The 22,490-nt window shown below is 48.1% G+C and overlaps 1 protein-coding gene across 2 annotated transcripts; it reads right to left on the bottom strand.

Annotated features, from left to right (window-relative positions):
• Positions 1-1,849: 1,849 nt before the first annotated feature.
• On the bottom strand, positions 1,850-16,554 carry PPM1M (protein phosphatase, Mg2+/Mn2+ dependent 1M). Of its 2 annotated transcripts, none has more exons than XM_050957848.1 (10): positions 16,203-16,554; positions 10,399-10,522; positions 9,161-9,415; positions 8,212-8,324; positions 7,283-7,367; positions 6,496-6,614; positions 5,437-5,500; positions 4,911-5,018; positions 4,133-4,281; positions 1,850-2,570 (listed from the first exon to the last, which is right to left on the bottom strand). In XM_050957848.1, the coding sequence occupies exons 1-10, from the start codon at positions 16,430-16,432 to the stop codon at positions 2,423-2,425; spliced, it is 1,395 nt and encodes a 464-aa protein (XP_050813805.1). In that variant the 5' UTR covers positions 16,433-16,554; the 3' UTR covers positions 1,850-2,422. The 2 variants fall into 2 exon arrangements, with proteins under 2 accessions (XP_050813805.1, XP_050813806.1); XM_050957849.1 differs by having other exon boundaries at positions 16,136-16,396.
• Positions 16,555-22,490: the final 5,936 nt, after the last annotated feature.

Genomic DNA, 22,490 nt, shown 5'->3' with positions numbered 1-22,490 from the left:
GTGATGCAGTAACAGGTTTTTTAGGTGGAAGGAATCTGTTCAGAAATGATATTTTTTCAGTTAGCTCCTCTTATCCCTGTGGAGCTTAAAGCACTCTACAAAGTATATGAGACTCTTTATTGTCACAGAAATCTGGCAGTTGCGGTTGTGAAATGCACCATCTATTTAAGAGTATGCAGACATTTAGGCTAGATAATCCTAAAACAGCTGAGGGAATTCAACAAGACAAATAGTTGCCCAAATCTGAGCTGAATCCTAGATGTAGAACCTAAAAAAGCAGTACTGTCACCTCTGAAAGATGGTACTTTCAGCACCATAGTCTGCCTTCCTACCATCGTGGGGAATTGGTCTCTGCATTGATTCAGTGACAAAATACCACCACCTCAATCATCAGCTCTACTCCAAGCAGCCTGAGTCCTCTCTTGAGGTTTTTCAATTTATGTATTAACTGAACCAGCTGAGCCACTTGCATCTGATGACAGCTCAAGGCCCTGAGGTTATACAGGCCTGGGTTCATGAACAATGCTCTTTGTTTTAAGCAAGTGTTATGGACTTGCATATAGATAATTTTTTTATTATAGCAATTATGTAAATTAAATTGCAAAATATACCATTCAAATTCTTATAACTGAAGAACATATGTGTTTTTATACAAAAAACTTCTTGTGCATCTTTTGAAGTTCAGTTTGTTGTTTTGGATTATTCAGGGCTCCTTTACCAAACAGCATCTTCTATTTAAAATGGCATTGGCTGTGGAGGCCCCCTACTGATATGGAGGACCTTGATGCTGTTGCTCAGATATGCATGGGTCCCAGACCTAGCACTACAGTCCTTCCTTGCAGCTTCCCCTGCACTTCCAGTGAACTGTAAATCCCCAACTCCAGCAATGCCTGATCCATGAGGCATGAACTTGGCTCTAGCTGACTGCTGCATTCTGTGAGGGCTTGTAATGTATACAAACCTTCCCAAAAAACACTCAGCTACTGTAGTCTGCTTGAGCCCCCGATTTACAGAAATAACTTATGAGCTCCCTACCCACCCTGTGCCAAAGGGGGAGATATACTGAAGCACTAGTGGCACAGCTGTAGCGTTTCAACTGTAGACAAGCTATGAGAACTGTGCATAAAAGAAAGAATCCATGTGAATTAAAGAACAAAGGCAATTCTAGTAAGTGACTGGCTTCTCTGGAAAGGATTAAATACAGGTACAGTCAGGAAATTAGTGGCACCATAAGCTGGTTGTTTCTCCTTTAGAGATGTCTTACTATTGTTCAAAGACTCAGCTTAAGGGCAAGTTTTAACTGTGCCTAACTTCTTTCAGAGGCTGTGGTAATGCTCACCCTGTTCATTGGTGTTTCTCAGTGAGCCAATCCCCATTTTAGCTTGACCCTGCTGTGGTGTAGTTAAATCATACATTGGGTTAGCCTCAGAAAAGGACAATTCATGTTCTTGGATATTCAGTACTACCCCTCAGATCTTGTCCATTCTTGTGAGGTTGGAAGGGAATGAGGGGATGTAACACAGAAGCAGAGTGCCAGAAATGGTAGAGTGGGCCAGTATCAGTTTTGTTTTGTCGGTGGGTTGAGCAAAAGGAAAGTTCTCTTCCCCTCAAGCTGGCACAGTTCCAGTACTTGATTATAGAGTAACACTTCCTCTTACTAAGTGTGCATACAGTGTTCTTTGAAGTACACCTGTCTCCTTTAGTGCTACTTAGTCATAAAACCCCATTATGCAAGAGTTCTAGAGCTTCTGTATGATGCTAATGTTAGACCCGCAACAGAGGTCTCCCTACGGGATGGGGAGCAAGCACGTACCAGACACAGAGTTCGTATATAATACTCTAAATGCTCTTTGATTACAAAACAAATCTTTACTCAGTCCACATTCACACCCTAAACATACTATACCAGAGAGCAAAGGTCAGAATGGGCCCAAGGGCTAGTCAAGTTTCCTTCCATCAGGATAAAATGGTAAGACGTAGGGAGCTGGCAAAACCACATCTATATCCATACAGAACTCTGGATCAATAAATTATTCTGATCTGCAGAAATCATAAGCATCCACTTATAGTCCATTCCCTTGTGTCATCCGTTCTTTGCCTTTGTTTACTAGGCCTTCTACTTGCACAATTCAAAAGAGAGAATCTTGGGAAGGCTGCCATAATTCAAGGCATTTGAATTTCCTCCAATTCTTATACAATTTTATATCTGCTGTTTTCTTTTTTTTTTTTTTGATGACTTTCTGTATTTTTCTTGGAACATAAGATTGTTTTTGCACAGAGTTCTAATAGACCTTCACCGTAAGTCCTTGCTTCGGTTGCTAACTTGAAATGCATGCATTCATGTCAAGCACGTGTCATTAATACCAGGCCTCAAAGACCTATAATATTACATGGATATATGACTCTCTCATATCTCACAACACTAACAGTCCTCATCCCTGTTGTATAGTGGGATCAAAAACACAGAGATATCATCATAGGATGCTGGGCTGTTGTCATCCAAAATCCACTGATGGCCATTCTTCTTCCCCCTTGCTGTGTGAACTAAGCACCTGGCTAGTTCTGAAAACCTGCAACAAGAAAACCAGGTTAGTTTGGGTTTACAATGGATCTCTCTCTCAAGGACTTAATACATGGCACTGCTATTGTTCAAAGCATGACCTGGAGCCTGAGAGACACCCTCTTACCATCTCCATGAAGGAGGCATCATTCTCCCTATTTCACAGAGGGGCAAAAAGAAGTTATGGCTTTCCCCAGCCCGCTGAAAGGTCTTCCAACGCAGAGGTAGAAGTTAAGTGCTTTTAGCTCCCACACACTTGCTCAGACCAACCCCCTCTTTTTCATGTCACTGGGGCCACAAATGATGTGTGACAGGGCTCGGCTAGATGGCTATAGGAAAGTAGTGAGAAACAGGTATGTTAGCCCTAGGCTAAACAAATCTGTTACCATGGTAACCAAATAGCAGTTGCTGCAGGTTAATCAAGACACCTGGGGCCAATTAAGATCCTTCCAGAAAACAGTGGAGACAGCTAGGTTATTGGGACACTTGAAGCTAATCGGGCTGGCTGAAACTAGTAAAAACCTCTCAGTCAGGTAGGCATGCATGTATGTCAGGAGCTGTGGGAGGAAGTTGCCCTGGTGGAGAGACTGAGCAATACACACTATATCAGGCACAAGGAAGGAGGCCCTGAGGTAAGGGTGAAGTGGGGGCTGCTGGGGGGAAGTAGCCCAGGGAATTGTACGCATCCTGTTTCTAAAAGGTCAGCTACTCTGGCTGATACTATTAGGGTCCTTGGGCTGGAGCCCAGAGTAGAGGGTGGGTCCAGGCTCATCCATTTGCCCCCTCCAATTAATCACTGAGACTGGGAGCCAACAGAGTGTGTGCAAGGGAGGATAGCTTCTCCTCACCTCCCGCACTGGCTTATGATGAAAATAGCTTCATGGGCTGTGACCCTTGCCTCTAGAGAGAGAGAAGGGCTACATGGAGGGTCACAGTGAGCCACTGAGGCTAGTGAAATCTGCCAGAAAAAGGGGGACCCACAGAGACAAGGACAGAGCTTTGTCACAGATGCTAATCATAATTATAAAGGAGGTCAGTATCATTCTCATTTTACAGATGAGAAAACTGAGGCACAAAGTGGTGACATGACTTGCCCAAGGTCAGTCAGTAAGCCACTGACTGACCGAGCCAGGAATCCTTGGGTCCCCTGGTTCCAGGCCCATGCTCTGTCCATTGAGCTATGCTACCTCCCCATGTGTCTATATCTACAGTCTCCAGAAGCGTGACTGGTGTATGGGTTTGGGAATAAGCAGCGAGTTGAGATAGTTACAGGAATGCTGATGAACATCTGACCAGACTACACTGACTAATGGTACAGAAGGGCCACAATGTTCCATAAGAGAGGGGGAGGATAAGCCAGTGTGGTCTGAGTAGAGCAGCTAATGCTACAGGAGTTGAATTTAACACACAGGGGCAAGACAAGTTAGCCAGAGAGTGGAGTGACTTGTGACTTCAAAACTGTCTTCACTATGAACATGAGTAGTCCCACAGCCAAAGCAAGGGGAGAGAGAGGCCCTCTCATCTCCATGCCAGCTGCATGGGGTAGTAACAGCTAGAAAAGATCAGTACTACCTGTATGGGTCTGTTCTGTTTTCCTTAAGAAAGCTCCTGACAATCTGGGCCACATCTTCATTGGACAGAATGTCCCAAAGGCCATCAGTTGCCAGGACAAGGACATCATCTTCTTTAATGTTACGTGAAGCAAAGTCAAACACTTTCACCTAGAGAACAGTTGGGGGAAACCTAAGTAAATCACTATCAGCTCTAGTTCATAGCAAATGGTATCCATGTTTCTTCTAGTACGTTTGGCCTCAAAAATGTAAGCAAATTCTATCTTTTTGATTTCACTGTTTAAGGGTGGTCATGCTTAATGAACTTCTTAAAGGCAGATGGCTAGGATATGTCCATTTGGGTGGGCCTATTCTGCCATAGTCAGGAAACCTGAGGAGCATTTGAATCGCAAACTAAATGAGTCGTCATGGTTTATAACAAGCTGAGACACTAGCACCATTTTAGGGGATTGTTATAAAAGGCTGGTGACTGCACCACTGAATGGGTAATCTTAGAATGAGCAAGGGATTGCTCCTTTGAAAGAATCCTGGGCTATGAAAACAGACCAATATATGTGAAACTTTCCCTATCCCCGTCCTCTCCGCCCCAGCCTGTGCTGTTGGATTAATACCACCTGCTGGAAGCTGTGCAGTATGCAAACCAATACCAAGTTATGCTGAGTCCTGCTGCTTCAGAAGGGAGGTTCCATGACCCAGTTCTACTAAATTGGGATCCCTAATTCTGGCAGCTAGACTCTTATGTTCACCATCGCAATCCTCACTTCCCCCTAGTCACTTACCTGGGGGATGCAGGAGAGGAATGGCTTGACTTCAATGTCTGTGTCAATAACTTTCAGCTGATGATCCCCCAGCCCTCGTGACACAGCCAGGGTCCCCAGCAAGCGCGTCTGGAACGGAACAAAGCCATGTGTCAGAGCAACTCAGTGCTCTGAAGGAGTTCTGTGACTTTGGGTGTCAGTGCCCCTTCCCAGGCAGAACTGCAGAAAGGCCATAGGCCATGCCGCTTGGCACAGAGCATGGGACTGATGGGAGAGAAGAGAAACCTTGAGACAGAGTCTGATTCTGCCTGGCCCAATATGAGCAAAAAGTCAGAGGGGCCAAATGCCTGTGGCATGTTTTCATTGACATGAATACACCCATCCACTAGACCTTGGTTTGGACCAAACGTCATGGGGTGCTATGGAGATGCAGTCTTCAGGAGGCAGGGCTGGGTTCAAGGCTCTTCTTCAGGCCTAGGGTCTCATCCTGCTCTCTGTAAGGCTCTTGCCCTCCCCGTGGGTAGATGTCTGTAGCGAATTCAGTTACCTGCTTCCCATGGCCATGGATAAGAGGGTACTTGAGGTCAGCTTTTTCCACTGTCTTGTATCCCCTAGAATAAATATGTCATCAGCTTGCATTTCATTTACTTAAAGGCTTTTCTTTGGGGCCCATCACCCAGTGTGTGAGCCTCTCAACAACAGTGAACTCGGCCTTGCAACACTGCCTGTGACACAGGCACAGAGACTAAGTGATACAGCTGAGCTTACACAAGAACTCTGACAAAGCTGGCATTTGACCCCAGCTCTCTTGAGGCTTGCTCCAGTTCCTCAGTGACAAGACCAGACCCTTCCCCTCTCATTTCTCACCATCTGCACCCTGCTGGTGCACCAAGACTGGGCTTCCTGGCCATATATCTAGAGAGATGAGGTGCAGAATGGCTTTTATGCTGTAAACGGTCATTTCTCTGTCCTGAATCCATCGTTGCCCTTCCTCGTAGATAGACGAGAACAGGGGGCTTGCTAATGGCTGGCAAGCAGCCTCCTGTGAGGCAACAGCATTGCCCAGGGAGACTGAACTCAGGTGTGTCTCTCTATCCTTACTGCTTGCACTGCATGTGGCCAGTACAAACACACCAACCTACTCTGTGCAAGGAAAGGGGCTGGGGGAAGGAATGTGGGAATCAGCTGGCTATAAGCATTTTGCACTGGTTGCCATCTGACAGCTATGCAGTGACAAAACAAATTGGTGGCTGGGATTCTGCCTCACTCAAGTCTCTCTTGTTGGCACTTGCAGTAGAGGAGTCCAGAATTTAATGTAAACTCCCTCCTCAAGGCTAGTTGCCCCTGGGCAAATGTTGAGGCCCACTGGCAGGGCAGCTTACCCTGGAGCCTGACGTCCCCTCTCCATCACAACAGTGCATCAGTCCAACTCCTGTCATCAGTGTTAAATTCACTTGTCCCCTCACAAGTAGCATTCAGGATCAGAGGGTTCAGGCCAGCACCTCCCCTTTCTTTGCACACCTCCTCACTGCCAAAAGTTAGCTCACTGAGACACCCGGGGAAGGGAGTGCAATTATAAGGGTATCTCTACACGTTGGAGACTCACCAACCAGCCATGGAGTAATCCCGGTACAGGATCTTCTGGCCTACGTCATTGCCTTTCAGTCTCCTAGGAAACTCAAATCGCGTGAACTCGTCTGCCAGGAGCTTGGGGCAGAGAAAGGCCTAGAAAAGCAATCAAAATGGAATTGTCATCTCAAGGGTTAAGGACAACGTTCTCCCCGGACTCCTGGATGGAGCCCAGGGCTGGAAGTCAGCAGTGGGGTTATGCTCTGTTCCTTGCTCTTTCGCTGATGTGCCATGTGATTTTTAGACAAGTCTTGTCATCGCTCGGTGCCTCAGTTTCCCCATCAGTAGAACAGAAATAATGACACTTAAGTTTAAGATGCTTGAGATCTACATATTGAATATGCGATGTAAGAGCTAAGTAGTGGTATTATGCGCTATGATCTGCTGTGGCTTAGCCATCATTTCTCCTTCTTGGGGGCTTGATCCCCTTACCTTCCAGCATTTACTATGGCTGAAGTGCAGGCTGACAGAACCTGTATTTTCTGAGCTCCATTTACCACCCACTCAAGCTGGTGTTAGGGGGTGATCTCCTTCTTAATTTGGCCATACTGCATTTACCAATTCCCCAGCACCAAAGAGGCAGTGCACCACAATGATGCTCTTGACAGCCTGGACAAGATCCATGACGTTTGGAGGAGCTTTGATGCTGGGGGCACTGACTAGGGAGTGGCTGGTGAAGGGCACATGCTCACCTGTACAATCTCACAGGCACACACATTCATCATTACAATACATGCAGGCAGCTAAAAGAAGGCACCACTCACCAGTTGCTGGATTCTCTGCCGCTCTGTCTCTGGGGTGAACTCACTGCTCAGGGGCATGACACTCTGTTTCTGAACAAGGATTGCCCTGCATGGAAAAGAGGAGGTTCTAAGCTTATAGCCATCAGGAAAATGCTTTCTTACCTTGAATTTAATCTTCATTTACAGTACTCCTCCTCTGAGTCAGTAACTGCAGTACAGTCGCTCTCTGCTCCCTCCTCCCTTATATCCCTACTGAGTGTTTTGTTCCCCAGGGTCAGGTACACACCAAAACACCTGGGGCCCAATTCATCACTGGTGTCAGAAGGTGAAAGTCCACTGAGGTCAAAGTTACACCGGGAATGAATTTGGTGTATGGGCAGATGGACACAGCTGGCCTTATTCAGTGTTGATGTAACTTCCATAATTTCATTGCAATTGCATTCTTACACTAGAGCAGAGTTTGGCCTAGTCAGTTTAAGAATGACACAACTTTGTTGGAGGAAGCAATGGACTCACAACTGATAAGGAGTCTCTAAAATCCTCCCCTGCTCTGTATTTGAATGCACCCACAGGCCAGGATCAGGAAGAAGGGACATATACAATGCTTGTGCACACTGGCGCAGCTGAACGTGGTATTAGCTGCAGCTTAATGGATCTAGAACCAACAAAGCCATTGGGGCCCCTTGGCTTGGTAGCTCCTTTCATATTCAATAGCCCAATGCTATCTGCACATTGCCAGTTAGAAATAGCCCTGCCAGTCTGTCTGTAAACCTGTCACGTTGTGGATGTAAGGGAATTCTGTAGGGGCTGCACACTGCCTGAAGGAATATATCTTGATGGGGTAACCCAGTGTGCCATATCCATGTGCTCAGCACCCCGTAAGCCAGCATGCTGTACCCACTCACTGAGCCTCCTGCAAAAATGCACCATGAGCTGGGGTCTGAACTCACCTGCTGTCCCCAGCATTAGCCACATAGAGCTTTCCCTGCAGGTAGAGGGCAGCCAGAGCAGTGCAGCCGCCTGACTGATTAGTAGCTTCCATCTCTTGACCAATCACTTCATCCTGTTGATGTGAACAACTCCACTTAGTGACCTGATCTGTGGCAGTGTGGCTCTCAGGAAAGGCAACAGACTAAATCCAGGATGGTAACTACAGAATTGATAAAACAATAGTGGGGTATGAAGATATTGCTCTGGCTGCCAGAGCATTGCAGGACCCTAGTACGTGACAGATCTCAGAACCGCTGGACACCTGAATGTCTTGTAGCAAGTTGAGGGGAAGATTTTCAAAGTTGAAAGTCCATGGGAATTGTGCACCTATCTCCTCTATACCCTTGAATGTCTCCCCTTAACGTCTCAACAGAGGCCAGTTGAGGGCTTGTAAATATGTGCAGTTGCACTAGTTCAGGCAGGATGTACACAGACTCAGTTAACCCAGTGAAAACAGTTGTGTGGACAGTCTGGTCTGGACCAGGTTTACTTCAGATTAGTTTATGTCAGTTAGGATCAGGTTTAAGCTAAACTACAATAAGCTGCTCTTAAACCAAACTAAGAGTGTGAATAGAGGGGTTGCCTAAACCGCTGCGTGTTTGGGTGGCATCAGAGAGATCAAGCAAGAAGGGAGGTGTTTGGCCTGCAGGAGGCTTCAGATTCAAGTTTGGGGAGTGTGACTGCAGACTGGTTTGTGGGACACCAGATAAGAGTTGGGCCTCACTGTGCTAGATGAGGAGAATTGCCTCACTATCCTCCAGCGGCAGCGATGCAGGGAGAAACGGGGCCAGTTTGAGTATCACTGGGGCCTGAGCAGTTGCCTTCATTGTTTGTGGCCATCCCTGACACTGGGCATGGGAGGAGCAGCAGTGGTGCAATTCTCTGGGTACCAATGGAAGGATCACTCACACATTCCTGGAAGGCGTTCTCCAGTGCTCCAATGACCACATCTTCCTGCTGGATTTGCTTTTCCTCCACGAACTGGGAGTCGCTGGGGCAAATGCAGCAGCCACTCAGATGCATGGGGGGCTGAGCTTCAGTGATGCCTTCCACCACCTCCTCCAGCTTCTGCTTGATGCAGTAATGCAGGTAGTTGGAGGCGATTATTGCTGCATCTGGGCCACCGTGGCCATCAAACAGGGCCCAGTAATAACCAATCAGATACTAGTGGGAGAAGAAGAGTGAAGGTGAGAGGGGTTGTGTGCAGACAGTAGCACAGCCTGGAACTTTTGATGACAGGTTTTATATATACATATATATGTGTCCTGCCAGCATGGCATATACATAACCCATGTCTTTTTCAGATTCACTAGCGCATCATTTGGCCTCCCCAACATACAGACTGTGCTGAGCCCCGGGAAGTTTTCTTAACATTCTTGTTTTACTCCTGGCACAGAATCGCAGTGGTGCTCTGCAGGGATAATGCTGAGTTCATGCTTCCTGTAGTGTTTCATGGGAAATTCAGGACATTAACAAAACCATTAACGCTTTCACTGCATGGCTAAAAACCGTGAGGCAGCATTTCTCACTCACAGCTGAAGCTGGTCATCCTTTGCCATCCACAATTGCCTTTCCCCTCATGGCTACAATGCAGACACAAACAGTCCACTGACAGCAGCCCAATGATGGTAAATGACATGGCAAAACAGGTTGGAGTAGTTAATGAAAGCCACATAGTTAGGGATATCAAGGATATTTGTTTACTAGCAACTGATCACATGACAGCAATGCGATATACACTGAGAACAGCTTGTCTCCCACAATGGGACTCTTGAAAGGCAGCAGCAGGTAGACTCATACCATCTGTACAGTCAGAGCAGGTGGTCCTTGCACCATCTAGATAGCCAGAGATGGTGGAACCTATACTATGTGGCCTGTGGCTGCTTCCACCCCAGGGCACTGCCATGCTTCTTCAGATATTCTCTTTCAGTGCCTAACCCAAAACCCACAGAAGGGGAGGCTTTCCATTGCCTCCCATGGGGACTGGAACAGGCTCCCTGAGCCGAACCCCAAGGCAAGGGTGCTCATCATCCAAACAGAAGCATATGAAGGATCAGACAACTCAGCTAGGTTCCATGGTGAGTGGGGAACTAGACATACATCCATACATGTGATACAGGTAGATTAGACAGAACATAAGGAATCACCTGACTGGAGCAAAGAATCAACCAATCCTGCTCCTCCTCCATGCCTATCTCCCTCCTCCTGACAGATATCTGACAACATGTCGCCTGGTCCTCATTGAACTCCGATTTCTCTGCATTGATGACTCTGAGGAGACAGACACTCCAATTAACTGGGAAATGACATACACATGTGGCATTATGCGAGGTCCAAGACACTTGTGTAAAGAGCCTCTGGGGAATATTATAGTATTGCTATGTTGCCAACTCTTGTGATTTTATCATGAGTCTGATGGCATTTGCTGTTCTTCAAACCCCAGCTCCTGGAGTCATGGGATTGTGAGAATCTCAGCTTGCATTTGTTTAAAAAACTGTATTTCTGGCCCTCCTGGCTGCAGAGAAAAACTGGGAAACATGACCCCCAATAGCTCAAATGCCAGAAGGCAAATACAAAGAATCCAACACTTAGCTTTTTAAAATCTCATGATTTTAAAGTTAGTCTCATGTTTTGGGGGGACAGTGAATCATGATTCTGAAATGCTTTGTGAAGCACACAAGGGCAAGTCAATTCTAGGGATGGATCTCCTAGGAGTCTGAGCAAATACAGATAACTAATTACCAGGAAGAGCCTCAAGTCATTTATTGGAGATGGAGGTGTCCTGGGCATTAGGAGTCAGTGATGTCAGTCATTGCACACAGTCACTGCCCTTTTTGGTAGTGCAGGTGTGTACGTAGGTATGGGTTCCAGATCCATTCTGGTGCAAAGCCTGAATGATTATATGGATAATTATCGTACTTTGCAATTCTCTAGCACCCTCCATTCAAAATTCCAAAATGCTTTATAAACTTTCAGTGAGTTTAGCTTCACTGTCCCACCTCAGAGGCGTGTGTATCATTAGATACACACACACCCTTTACAGATGGGGAAACTGAGGCACAAAGTTTAAGGTCTCCATTTCCAAAGGGGCCCCACTTGAGATCCATAAGGTCTGACTTTCAGGGTGCTGAGCACCCCCAGCTCTCTTTAAAGTCAGTTGCAATTGTGGGTGCTCAGCACCTCTGAAAACCAGTTCACCATGTCTCAAGTTGGCCACCCTAAACCAGAGGCACCCAAATCAGTGCAGGCTTTTGGAAACGTAGGCGTTGCTCGAGGTCACACAGCGAAGGTGGAGCAAGGAATGGAATCCAGATCTCCTGATTCCCCCCCCCCCCCGTCCTGTGCTCTGACCACTAGACCACGCTCGTTCCCTTTTCAACCTCAGTCATCTCTGTGTCATGTGACAGTGATCTAACAAACGGGGCCATTATGCAGTCACTGCACAAACAAGGAAGGAGCTGAACTGGGAGGGAGAAAGCTTTTTATTAAGAGCATAAATGTCAGCAAGTGATTGGAGATACGGACAATTTTAGTGTGATAATCTATTATGTGTACAGCATGGAGTGTCTGTGTTAGTTCTCTGTGACCTTGGCTCCGGGAGCACTGGCATTTCTGGCAGGCATGGTACTAGTACCTATGCCAGGACTTGTGCTGCGTCTATGTCCCTGCATGGTCATTGTGGTTGCCTGCATCTGTCCCAGTGTGCCCTCTTTAAAGGCCTCTCTCTCCATGGTCTGTCTGGTATTCACATCCTAACACCAGCAGGGCCAGACTCGTGCTTTTGCTACACTGCCTTGCACCACCCTGGCAGTACAAAGCAGCTGTAATGCCAGTATAACTGACCCCTAAAGGATTCCCTGGGTGGTGCAGGGCTGTTCGTGTTGAGCGTCAAGATGAACCCGATCAGGTAAGGATTTGGAGACGGTTTTTGTAAGTTGCTCTACACAGCCACGGGAGCATGTGGCCCAACGATAAAGCCCATTAAAGTCGCAGCACAGGACTACTGGAGTCTCATTATCTGTGAGTTGTCCAGCCAGTCTTACTGCTTTTAAACCCTCATTGCTCTTCTACAGAGTAGAACAGGCAGTCATTACCATCCAGATGCTTCAAGCGATTGTCTGCTTACTCCTGGCACAGCAGAGGGGGAGATGGCAAGGAGCCAAAACACACCCTTGATTTTTAGTTCTGGTCCTGGCTCTAGCACACTTTACAGCTGCCTGGGAGCTGCTCTGAATTATGTTAATTGGCTGGGGCCCTAAGAAGCTTTGTGCTCCAGCCATTCCCCTTATCTGCCTGAGGGTATGGCTACACTTACAGTTTTGCAGCGCTGGTAATTACAGCTGTGTTCATACAGCTGTGTAGGGCCAGCGCTGCAGTGTGGCCACACTGACAGCTACCAGCGCTGCAGTGTGGCCACATTTGCAGCACTTGCAGTGCTGTTGGGAGTGGTGCATTGTGGGCAGCTATCCCAGCATTCAAGTGGCTGCAACGTGCTTTTCAAAAGAGGGGGGTGGGGTGGAATGTGACAGGGAGCCTGGAGGAGACAGACAGATGGATTTTTGGAGTTGACACTGTTCTCAGCTCCCTTCCTTGCAAGTTCTAAGGACTGTGCCTACCTTCAATCATTTTAAAAGTTCTAACTCCCTTCCCCCACTGCTCTCATTCACTAAATGCAAATTATGTACTGCTAAATACTCATCAGACAAGATCAGCAACTGCTGAACACGGACTTCCCCCTCCCCCCCTGCCGTGTGAGCGTGCTGTTTCCCTCTTCAAGCAAACAGCTGTGAACATTCCAAAGTAATTCCCCTGCCTGCCTCAGCTGGCTCAGCAAACAGGAGCTGTGTTTGTTTTTTAAATAAGCAGTTTGGCTGAACTCCGAGCTCTCCCTTTCTTCCGGTTTGTTGTGGACAGGAATTCTGGGATACCTCCTTATACCCCGGAGGTCAATAAAAGCGCTAGTGGGCGTCCACACTTGCTGACCAGCACTGGATCACCAGCGCTGGAATCCCTACACCCGAGGCTCGACCGGGTGTACAGCCAGCACTGCAACCAGGGAGTTGCAGCGCTGGCTGTGCTTTGCAAGTGTGGCCGCATCCTAAGTTGCAGCGCTGTAACCCCCTCACCAGCGCTGCAACTCTCTAGTGTAGCCAAGCCCCCCCACCCCAAACACACCTCCTACACTGAGAAAGGGGCACAGGAGCCAGTTCCATCCGCTCTTCACCTGCTGGGGACTCAGCCCACACCCCCAGGGGAATCCTCAGCAGGGGACTCAAGGTAGGTTTCCGCTTCCTTTGCACTGTAGAGTAAGCCAGAGAACCTGGCCCTTCCTTGGCCAGGGATGAAGTGAACAGCTTCTGCAACCAGCAGTATTGTTACCCCTAAAAAGCAGCCAAAGCCCAAACAGTCGCTTTGCTCTTCTTGGGGGGGCTGAGCACAGCGAGCACCTCATTGATTTATTTCCTCAAGTTGGCATTTGCATGATCGGAATAATTCTGCTGTTTTCCTTGGAGCAAAGAACTAATGTCTCCTCCTCCTGCCTGCAAGTCTGGCTGACAACACCTCAGCGCAGGCCGGCCTGCCTATTCCAATGCTAGGAATTACTCTGAAGAGCCTCATTTGACCAGTTCTCTGCAGTTTTGAGGTTTCTAGTAGACCTGTGCAACTCAATATAAACAAAGTCACCACAGAAGATAGGAGGAACATTCAAAAGGAAGGGCCAGCTCCTCAGCTGAAGGAAGCAGGCGTAGCTTCACTGAAGTAGTGTGGATTTACACCAATGGATTTACAGCAGCTCAAGGTTTGTCTCCAAGAGTCGAAGAGTGATGGCAGCACAGGAACTGAGGCTGAGGCCTGTTGGAAATGCGTGAATGAATAAAGCTGGGGGGTGGATCCTCCAAAGACCACAGTGGCTCCCTCTTAATTTGAGTGCAATTGCAGGGGTGCTGACATTGCTCTGTGATGAGCTTGGATCCTGGCACCTGAGAGGCTGTCTGTCTCCCCATTCACCTGTGCCTGGTTTGGCTGGCTTTACAGGACACCGTTGCAAGGTGGGCTAAACCCTTGCCTTTGCTCTTACTTACAGCCATGGAACCTTTGCCTATAATCATGTCAAATCTCCCCAGCTAAGCAGCACTGGGTGTGGAGAGCACTTGGCTGGGAAATCTCCTGTGTGCTACACAAAGCAATGCTACTGATTCACTAGGGGCACTCTTCCCCGCCCACCTGAGCCATTGCCCCAGTACAGGCTAAGGCAGAGGTGGGCAAACTACAGCCCACAGGCCACATCCGGCCGCGGTACCCTCCTGTCCGGCCCCTGAGCTCCTAGCCCGGGAGGCTAGCCCTGGCTCCTCCCCTGCTGTTCCCCCTCTCCCACAGCCTCAGCTCACCTCACCACCAGTGCAATGCTCTGGGCAGTGGATCAGTGAGCTCCTGGGCAGCGCAGCTGCAGAGCCAAGGCCTGATCCGGTGCTCTGTGCTGCGCGGCTGCCACTCCAGGCAGCACAGTAAGGGGTTGGATAGAAGGCAGGGGAGTTTGGGGGGTGGACAGGGGCTGGGGCAGTCAGTGGACAGGGAACAGGGGGACTGAATGGGAGCAAGGGTCCTGGGGGGGGCAGTCGGGGGGGGGGGGTTGGATGGGGCAGTGGGAGGCAGTTAGAGGTGGAGGGTCCGGGGGCAGTCAGGGGACAGAGAGCAGGGGGCCAGATGGGACAGGGGTCCCCAGGGGGCCGTCAGGAGAGGAGAAGTGGAGGGTAGGGCCACACCTGGCTGTTTGGGGACGCACAGTCTCCTCTAACCGGCCCTCCATACAATTTCAGAAACCCGATGTGGCCCTCAGGCCAAATAGTTTGCCCGCTCCTGGGCTAAGGAGCTGTCTGCTGCCAGAAGGTGCCATCTCTCTTGCACTGGTACCCTGGCCAAACTCCAACAGTGATAGTTACATTCTGCCTGTAAACTTCTCCCTGCAGTTTCAAGTGATTGTGCCTTTCTTTTTCTTCCCTTCCTGCCTGAGCAGCTGTATGGTGCTGCTAAGCAGCCGAGCTTCACCGGAGATGGGATCCCTGGAAAGGGCTTTGAGTCCTTTGGGAGGACAGGCAGGAGAGAAATGGAAATACTATGGCATCCTAATTCTCTTGCTTCCTTTCTAGCAGTCAGGAAGATCTGGAGCCTTCAGGGTAGAAGTCTTTGGCCTGGCACCAGCTGCTGATGCCCTGCCGTGTGGCAGTCCTAGAAGACAACACTGGTTGTCTCCAAGCAGCTCCTAACTGGGCAGTCGTTCTCTGATCATCTATGCCTCTGCTGCACTTTTTGCAGCTGTAAGGGAGGTCGGGGAGTCCATCTCCTGGCCCCAGGGGCTGTGCGAGCAGCAGCATGCAGGCACTGTTTCTGTTGACATGCTCACACCCCCTGACAGGAGAACCCTCTCTCTCCCCTACTCTGCAGCAATGGGGGGAAGATCTGACTTGACTGCTCTGCACGTTTTCAGAAAGCTCCTATTTCACCATGGTGCAGTAAACTTGCAGATCTTTCTAACCCCGTCCTGACGTCCTGCTTTCGTGTCCCTAGCACAGCCTGGTGCGTTCCCACAGGGGTCAGGACTCTCAGCACTTCTAGCCCCAAACCCTAGTTACTAGAACTGTGACTGGTGGCTATAGCCAGTTAGACATTAGATCTGCTGGCAGGGTCAACAACAGACACAAGGAGGGGCAGGGGAGGGGACGTAAGCTGTAGTATAGGATGAAGAGCCGGCATTTGCATTTCCCCTGAGCTTCAGGCTGGGATTTCAGAATACTCAGTATAAAGCTGCTGTGGCATTAAAGCTGCTGATTCCATCAGTTTTGCTCCTGCTCCCCCGCCCAGCTGCAAGCAGACCCAAATTCTTACACACGCGTTTTCCAGGCTCCGCCAGCACCGGATTCTCCCCCAGGAACCCCGAGCAAAGGGTACTCACTCCGCGTAGCCCGTCCCCCACTGCAGCGGCCTGTCCCGGGGGGGACAGTAAATAGGCCGCCTGCCCGGAAGCCTCTCCCCGGAGCAGACTCCGCGCAGGAACTTGGGCCGCCTGTACAGGGAGGCAGCTGGCAGCTGCTGCTCCGCCCCCCGCCCGAGGGACTCGGCGTTCCCTGGGTTTGTTGAGGATCCGCTTTTCAGAAAATGCTTCTTGAACCAGACTGAAGACATTAAAAAGGAGCGCGAGGAGGAAACCACGTCAGCTTCGTGCTCTGCCCGCGACTGCTCTCTACAGCTCAGGGACCAACACAGAAGTTGCCTGCTGTGGGACGCGTCATAAATGCTAGTACAAGGCGCTGTGCAATCAGTGACCTCAGTGCCTGAGAGTCAGCCACACGCGCTGACTGCACAAGAACTCCGCCCCCTGCTTCTCCCCCCGCTCTGCACAAGCCCCCGCAATACCCAGAACCGCACACAGGCTGTTCCCGTTGTTATTTAACGGAAGTCTTTGGTCATTTGCATTGGCAAGAATGCAGCCCTATTATGCTGGGTTCTGTACAAACATGGGGAGGGGCAGTCCCTACCTAAAGGGTTTACAATCTAAACAGGACAGACAGGGGAGTGTTTTCAGTGGTAGCTATGTTAGTCTCTATCAGCAAAAACAACGAGGAGTCCCTTGTAGCACCTTAGAGACTAGGGTGACCAGACAGCAAATGTGAAAAATCGGGACGGGGGTGGGGGGGGGGGGTAATAGAAACCTAGATAAGAAAAAGACTCAAAAATTGGGACTGTCCCTATAAAATCTGGACATCTGGTCACCCTATTAGAGACTAAAAAATGGGGAGTGGTGTTATGGCCATTATGCAGGTGGGGAACTGAGGCCCTGAGAGAAAGGAAGTAACTTGCCCACCCAAGAATCAAACCTGAATCTCTTGAGTCCTAGGCTAGTGCTCTAACCATTGAGAAGACTTCCTTGGTCCTGGTGATATTTGACACTACAGGGAACAGTAGAACAGCTGTTTTCCTCATGGCTAGTAAAGATGATGTCAAAGTGACACATTTAAGGCACTGTACAAACTTGAGCAACCACTGAAGGACAAAACCAGAATGAAAGAGGTCCTTGATGTAGGTTAGAAAAGGGTAGTGGTCTGATCACAGGACTGTGAGTCAGCAACTCCTGAGGCTCCTGCTAGCTCTGACACTGACTATGTCTGTGGGCTTGGGTAAGTCATTTAATAAAGGGGCAAATTAAAATTAAATAGGCCTCTGACCCTCCAAAACTACTGGATCCCCCCGAAACACTGAGCAATTTCTTCCACTCCCACACTGCTTGCTCTTTTCCGGGCTCCTACACAAATCTTTCCACCCCACATCTACAGTCTTTCCTTCCCCAGCCCAGAGAGCATATTGGTTTCTCACTAACTCATGGCTGTATGAGTTCCAAGCAGATTTCCAGGCCTGGATCTCTTAGCGCCCAATCCTGCTGCATTGCAGGACTCTGTTCCAGCTCTGAATCTGTTGCATTGTCCTGTCTGTGCCGCCCCCTTTGAGCTAATATTTACCATCCTACCTTAGGGGACTGGAAGGTTGTGGGGATTAAGTCGTGTCTGTAAAGTTATCTAAGTGCTAAGTATTATCACCAGATCTGACATAGATGCCTCCCCTGGCTGTTGAATGCCCATGTTTCCCAAGAGCATTTGTTATGATTTCCACCATGGAAAATGGGGCAGTTAATACACATTTGGGGTTGTGCATTTTCATTACCTACTAGACCAGCAGTCCCCACCTGTGGCCCCCAGAGCACTCAATAATGGCCTATGGAAAACTGGCTGGTGATGTGGCAGTGGCTCATCTCCTCCTTGGTTTTGTCTTCATCACTAGCCTATTTTCACCTAGAGTTTATTGAGTGCTGATTAACGTGAGATACTTATCCCACTTGTGAAGGCTAGTGTAGACATATCCCCATGCATGACTTCCTGTGCAATACAGACCATAGAACTTCACTCGGTAGTTCTTCTTTCGAGCCCAATCCATCTCCTGGGGTGGAGTCCTGGCCCCCATAAAGTCAATGGGAGTTTTGCCATTGACTTCAGTTCCACTAGGATTTTATCCCTTGCTTCTTGCTGCTTTTCCAGGCTTCAAGGAGAAACAGCTGAAAACAAGGAATTTGGCATTGTCTTCACTCAGAAGTTGTATTGCTGAGAGTTTGCCTTAACACCATGCAACTTAAAACTACAACTGCCTTGTCTGCACTAGGATTGTGACATTGGTTAAAAATACCCCTTTTCCTGAGTGAAGGAACAGCCTAGATGATCACACTCATCCTGGGCCTCCAAAGTACCCTGTGAGCTGTAAAAAGTAAGTGAACGTTCATACGAGATCACAATAACCTATAATAACAAATGTAGATGGGGAAAAGTGCTAAAAAAGAGACAGAAGAACTGAATTAGACCAAACCAAAGGCTGACAGATATAATTCAAGCCGTGTTAAGATCATGCCTGGTAAACAAGAACAGTGTGAGACCGGAAATCAATAAAGCAAAATTGCTGTGTCCGAAATTAGGCCTACTTGGTGAACAAAGTAATGAGAGGCTGAGCTATTCCACCCATCACTCCCATTTGGGGTCCCCAAGAAGGACTTTTTGTGGAAATCTGGCTACTGCAGTGCTGAGTGATAGAGACAAGAGAAAGAGTGAGCTACACACGAGGGACCCCAGGATATGGCATAACACCATTGTGCCTTCTTTGTCCTAATCCTGGGAGCTGTCCTGAGCAGAGCAGGCCAGACAGAGGGACTCAGGTGACATTATCACCTCCACTGGCTCTTACTAAATCCCAACTGCCACCTGGGACATGAGACTTTGTCTCCCCCGTATGTCCCTTTTCTTCCCACCTTATTTCTTCTCTTTCCTATCCGTCTCCTTTTTCCTTCTATCTAATCCAAGTCTGTCTTAGCCAGCCAAAACTGTATATTTTGCAGCACTGATGTAAGCTTGTGACCAGAAAGGCAGCTCAATGCAATGATTCCAACAGCCAGATGCTGGTACCAGCTTGCCAGGTCTTGCAGTGGCTAATGAGACTGGGTGCTGGGCCCAAACTGTTCAGCAGTAAGATTGCAAAGGAATATCAACATCAAAGACAGAAATGGATTTTCTATCCCTGCTGTTCCTTTCTCTCCCCTTTTGTGTGTTTACCAACGTCTCTGTGCCCCCGAAAAGACATCTCCAAGAGGCCAATGTAAATGATTGGGCTACACCGGAGAATGGGACTGGGACCAGACCAGTCCAAGATTGTGGGAGAGCAAGGGCTGCTCTGGGTGTTGCTGTGAAACATATACTAAAAATAATTATTCTGATGAAACTTAAAAGCAGAAGTGAAACTTGTGAGGGCCGGGGAGAGAATGATGAAACACAGAGGCTTGCAGTTTATATTTGCATTGTTCCTAGAGGTGCATGAAAGCCTACCAAAATAAAAAGATTCACTTAAAGACACATGTCAGATAATTTTGCACCCGCATGTGGGGTTTGAGCTAAATGCTGCCATCAGCTCTTGCAAACATTTTCCTATTTGGAAGTCAAACATCCTCTTGTTTAGCTTGACATTTCCTCTCACAACCCCCAAATAACCACTCTGCTAGGACCAGGAAGTGAAAGTGACTATTGGCAAAAAGGGAAACTCTTTTCACTGTCAAGTTGAGTCAAGAGCAGAAAACAAGTGGTGAAAAGCACATTGGATTATACAGATTCTTTCTGTTTGACTTCTTCCAGGTGTTGGTGGTAATGCAGCAGAGAAGGATGCTTGTTTGGCTATGGTAGTGAGGCAGAGGCAGCGTACAGATACCCCAGTGAGTGCCAGAGAGCTAGGCACTGTACAGGCACACAATACAAAGATAATCCCTGTTCCTTTGTTTTTGTCGCTTGTATAAGTATTCATTTATATGCAGTGTAGGTGTTGCTGTGTTGGTCCAAGGATATTAGAGAGACAGGATGGTGAGATAATATCTTTTATTGGACCAGCTTCTGTTGATGAGGTCAGAAGAGCTGTGTAAGCTGGAAAGCTTGTGTCTCTCACCAACCAAAGTTGGTCTAATAAAAGGTATTATCTCACCTTGTATTAATTTGGTAACTTACTGAATTAAGCTAAACTGGTATAAAGGCAAGGGCTTAAAATGGTTTAAGTGCAACTACAGTGCGGTTTCAGCGGTTTAACTGAATCTCTGTCAGATCCATTTTGTTCCACTAGTGGAAGTTTTTGAATACAGACAAGGCCTCTGTGAAGTTCCTCTTCTTTCCCATGTCCCCTCCTACACATTCTTTCATGGAAGAGAGTAATATGTCTTGTGACTTACAACCTGTTCCTTAAGCAGCAAAGCTGGTGTCACTGCCAGTAGGTGGTGCTAGCTGATTTGAGCATCTTTGTGCTGTTCATTCAGGGAGAGCAAAGAACCTGCTCTGCCTGCAGTGGGGATTTTCTGGAGATGAAGATGAAGGGAGTGGGAGAGAAGCAGCAAACTGCATGCTGTGCTCTAAGATTTGGCCTTGCTAAATTTTAGGGAAGAGAGACTCTCCTTGGTACACCCATATTATGCAGTTCCGGTCACCCCATCTCAAAAAAGATACATTAGAATTGGAAAAGGGTACGGAAAGGGGCAAAAAAAAATAATTAGGGGTATGGAACAGCTTCCATATGAAGAGAGATTAAAGAGACTGGAACATCTCAGGTTGGAAAAGAGATGACTAAGGTAGGATATGATAGAGGTCTGTAAAATCATGACTTTTGTGAACAGAGTGAATAAGGAAGGGTTATTTACTCTTTCACGTAACACAAGAACCAGGGCTCACCCAATGAAATTAACAGGCAGCAGGTTTAAAACAAACAAAAGGAAGTACTTCTTCACAAAATGTACAGTCAACCTGTGGAACTCATTGCCAGGGGATGCTGTGAAGGCCAAGATTATAACAGGATTCAAAAAAGAACTAGATAAGTTCATGGAGGATAAGTCCATCAATGGCTATTAGCTAAGATGGTCAGGGATGCAACCCCATGTTCTGTGTGTCCCTAGCCTCTGATTTCCGCAAGCTGGGAGTGAGCAACAAGGGATGGATCACTTGATGATTGCCTATTCTGTTCATTCCCTCTGAAGCACCTGGCATGGGCCACTGTCAGAAGACAGGAAACTGGTTTACCTGGATCATCGTTCTGACCCAGTATGGCTGTTCTTATGTCCCCTTTTTTTCCAGTGTGGTCCTTGTCTTATGTCTTCCTACAACATCTCTTGATACCATGTTGCCCTGGCAGGATTACTCAACTGCCCTTCTCTGCCTCCCCCATACACTCTCTCTTTTGCCATCTGTTCCCAGCCTCCTCTCCGTAGGAATCTTAAGGTCTCTCCTCAGACTCCTCATGTCCTTATCTAGACCAGAGACCAGGCTGGTAAGGCAAAAAGCCTGAAAAATGTGGCTACAATACAGATTAAATCTGCATGCAATATGCATACATGTCAAAGGGAGTGTCCTACTGGACCCGTCTCCCTATCAAAATCCAACAGCTCCTCTCAATTCCATCCCAACTCTCCATCACTGCCCTTAGGTCACCCACTTGGGGGAGAAGCTTGAGTCAACATCTCCTACTGCTACTCTGCCCTCTAATCTCCCTTTACTCTGCCCTCCTTCCCCTCTTGTGCCCCTATTCCCCTTCTGCTGCTGCTCCTCTTTCTCCACAACCTCCACTTAAGGATGAAATATGTATGGAACATGCACAGACATCTGCCAGTATGCCCCACAACTTAATCAATTTCCCTCCCAAAGCTAGCAATGCTGCCTAGTATCCCCATAGCACCTTCCTTTCCCCTGGCTGGCAGAGGAAGGCGTGACAGATGGATCAAGCCATGCCCCTTCTGGCAGCCAGCTATAAAAGTTGGAGCAGAGGCATAAGAGGCTGCAAGGCTAGAGGTTAGGTAGGAGGGGATGTGTAAGCATGCCAGGCATCAGGATTGAAATGCTTAGGTTCCCTGGAGCCACAGGTGTGAAGGATTGACTCAGTTCTCATAAGTAGGTGTCCTCAACCCTGTGATGAGCTGGAGGAGATGAATCAAGCCATAAGTTATCTAAGGAAGGAGAAAGACACCCAGATCGGCATCTGGTCAGTAGAGGGCCCAGTGTGACATTCAGCAATCATGATCAGGAAGGGTTATAGTGAGCATCCGGATAGAGGCTGCAAAGGGATGATCAAGGAACAATCTCCATGAGGCAGCAGCAGCTAGAACCCTAAAGGGTCAGAGCCAGGAGTG

This window comes from Gopherus flavomarginatus, chromosome 6 (assembly GCF_025201925.1).
Source record: "Gopherus flavomarginatus isolate rGopFla2 chromosome 6, rGopFla2.mat.asm, whole genome shotgun sequence".
Classification (NCBI taxonomy): Eukaryota; Metazoa; Chordata; order Testudines; family Testudinidae; genus Gopherus; species Gopherus flavomarginatus.
This window is presented reverse-complemented; position numbering and strand designations above follow the sequence as displayed.

Coding starts and splice junctions, on each gene's coding strand:
- PPM1M (XM_050957848.1), bottom strand. CDS start 16,432: ATGTCTTCAGTCTGGTTCAAGAAGCATTTTCTGAAAAGCGGATCCTCA. Junction 8,325..9,160: donor AGAACGCCTTCCAGGAATGT/GTGAGTGATCCT, acceptor TCACATCAACAG/GATGAAGTGATTGGTCAAGA. Junction 7,368..8,211: donor GCTAATGCTGGGGACAGCAG/GTGAGTTCAGAC, acceptor TTTTCCATGCAG/GGCAATCCTTGTTCAGAAAC.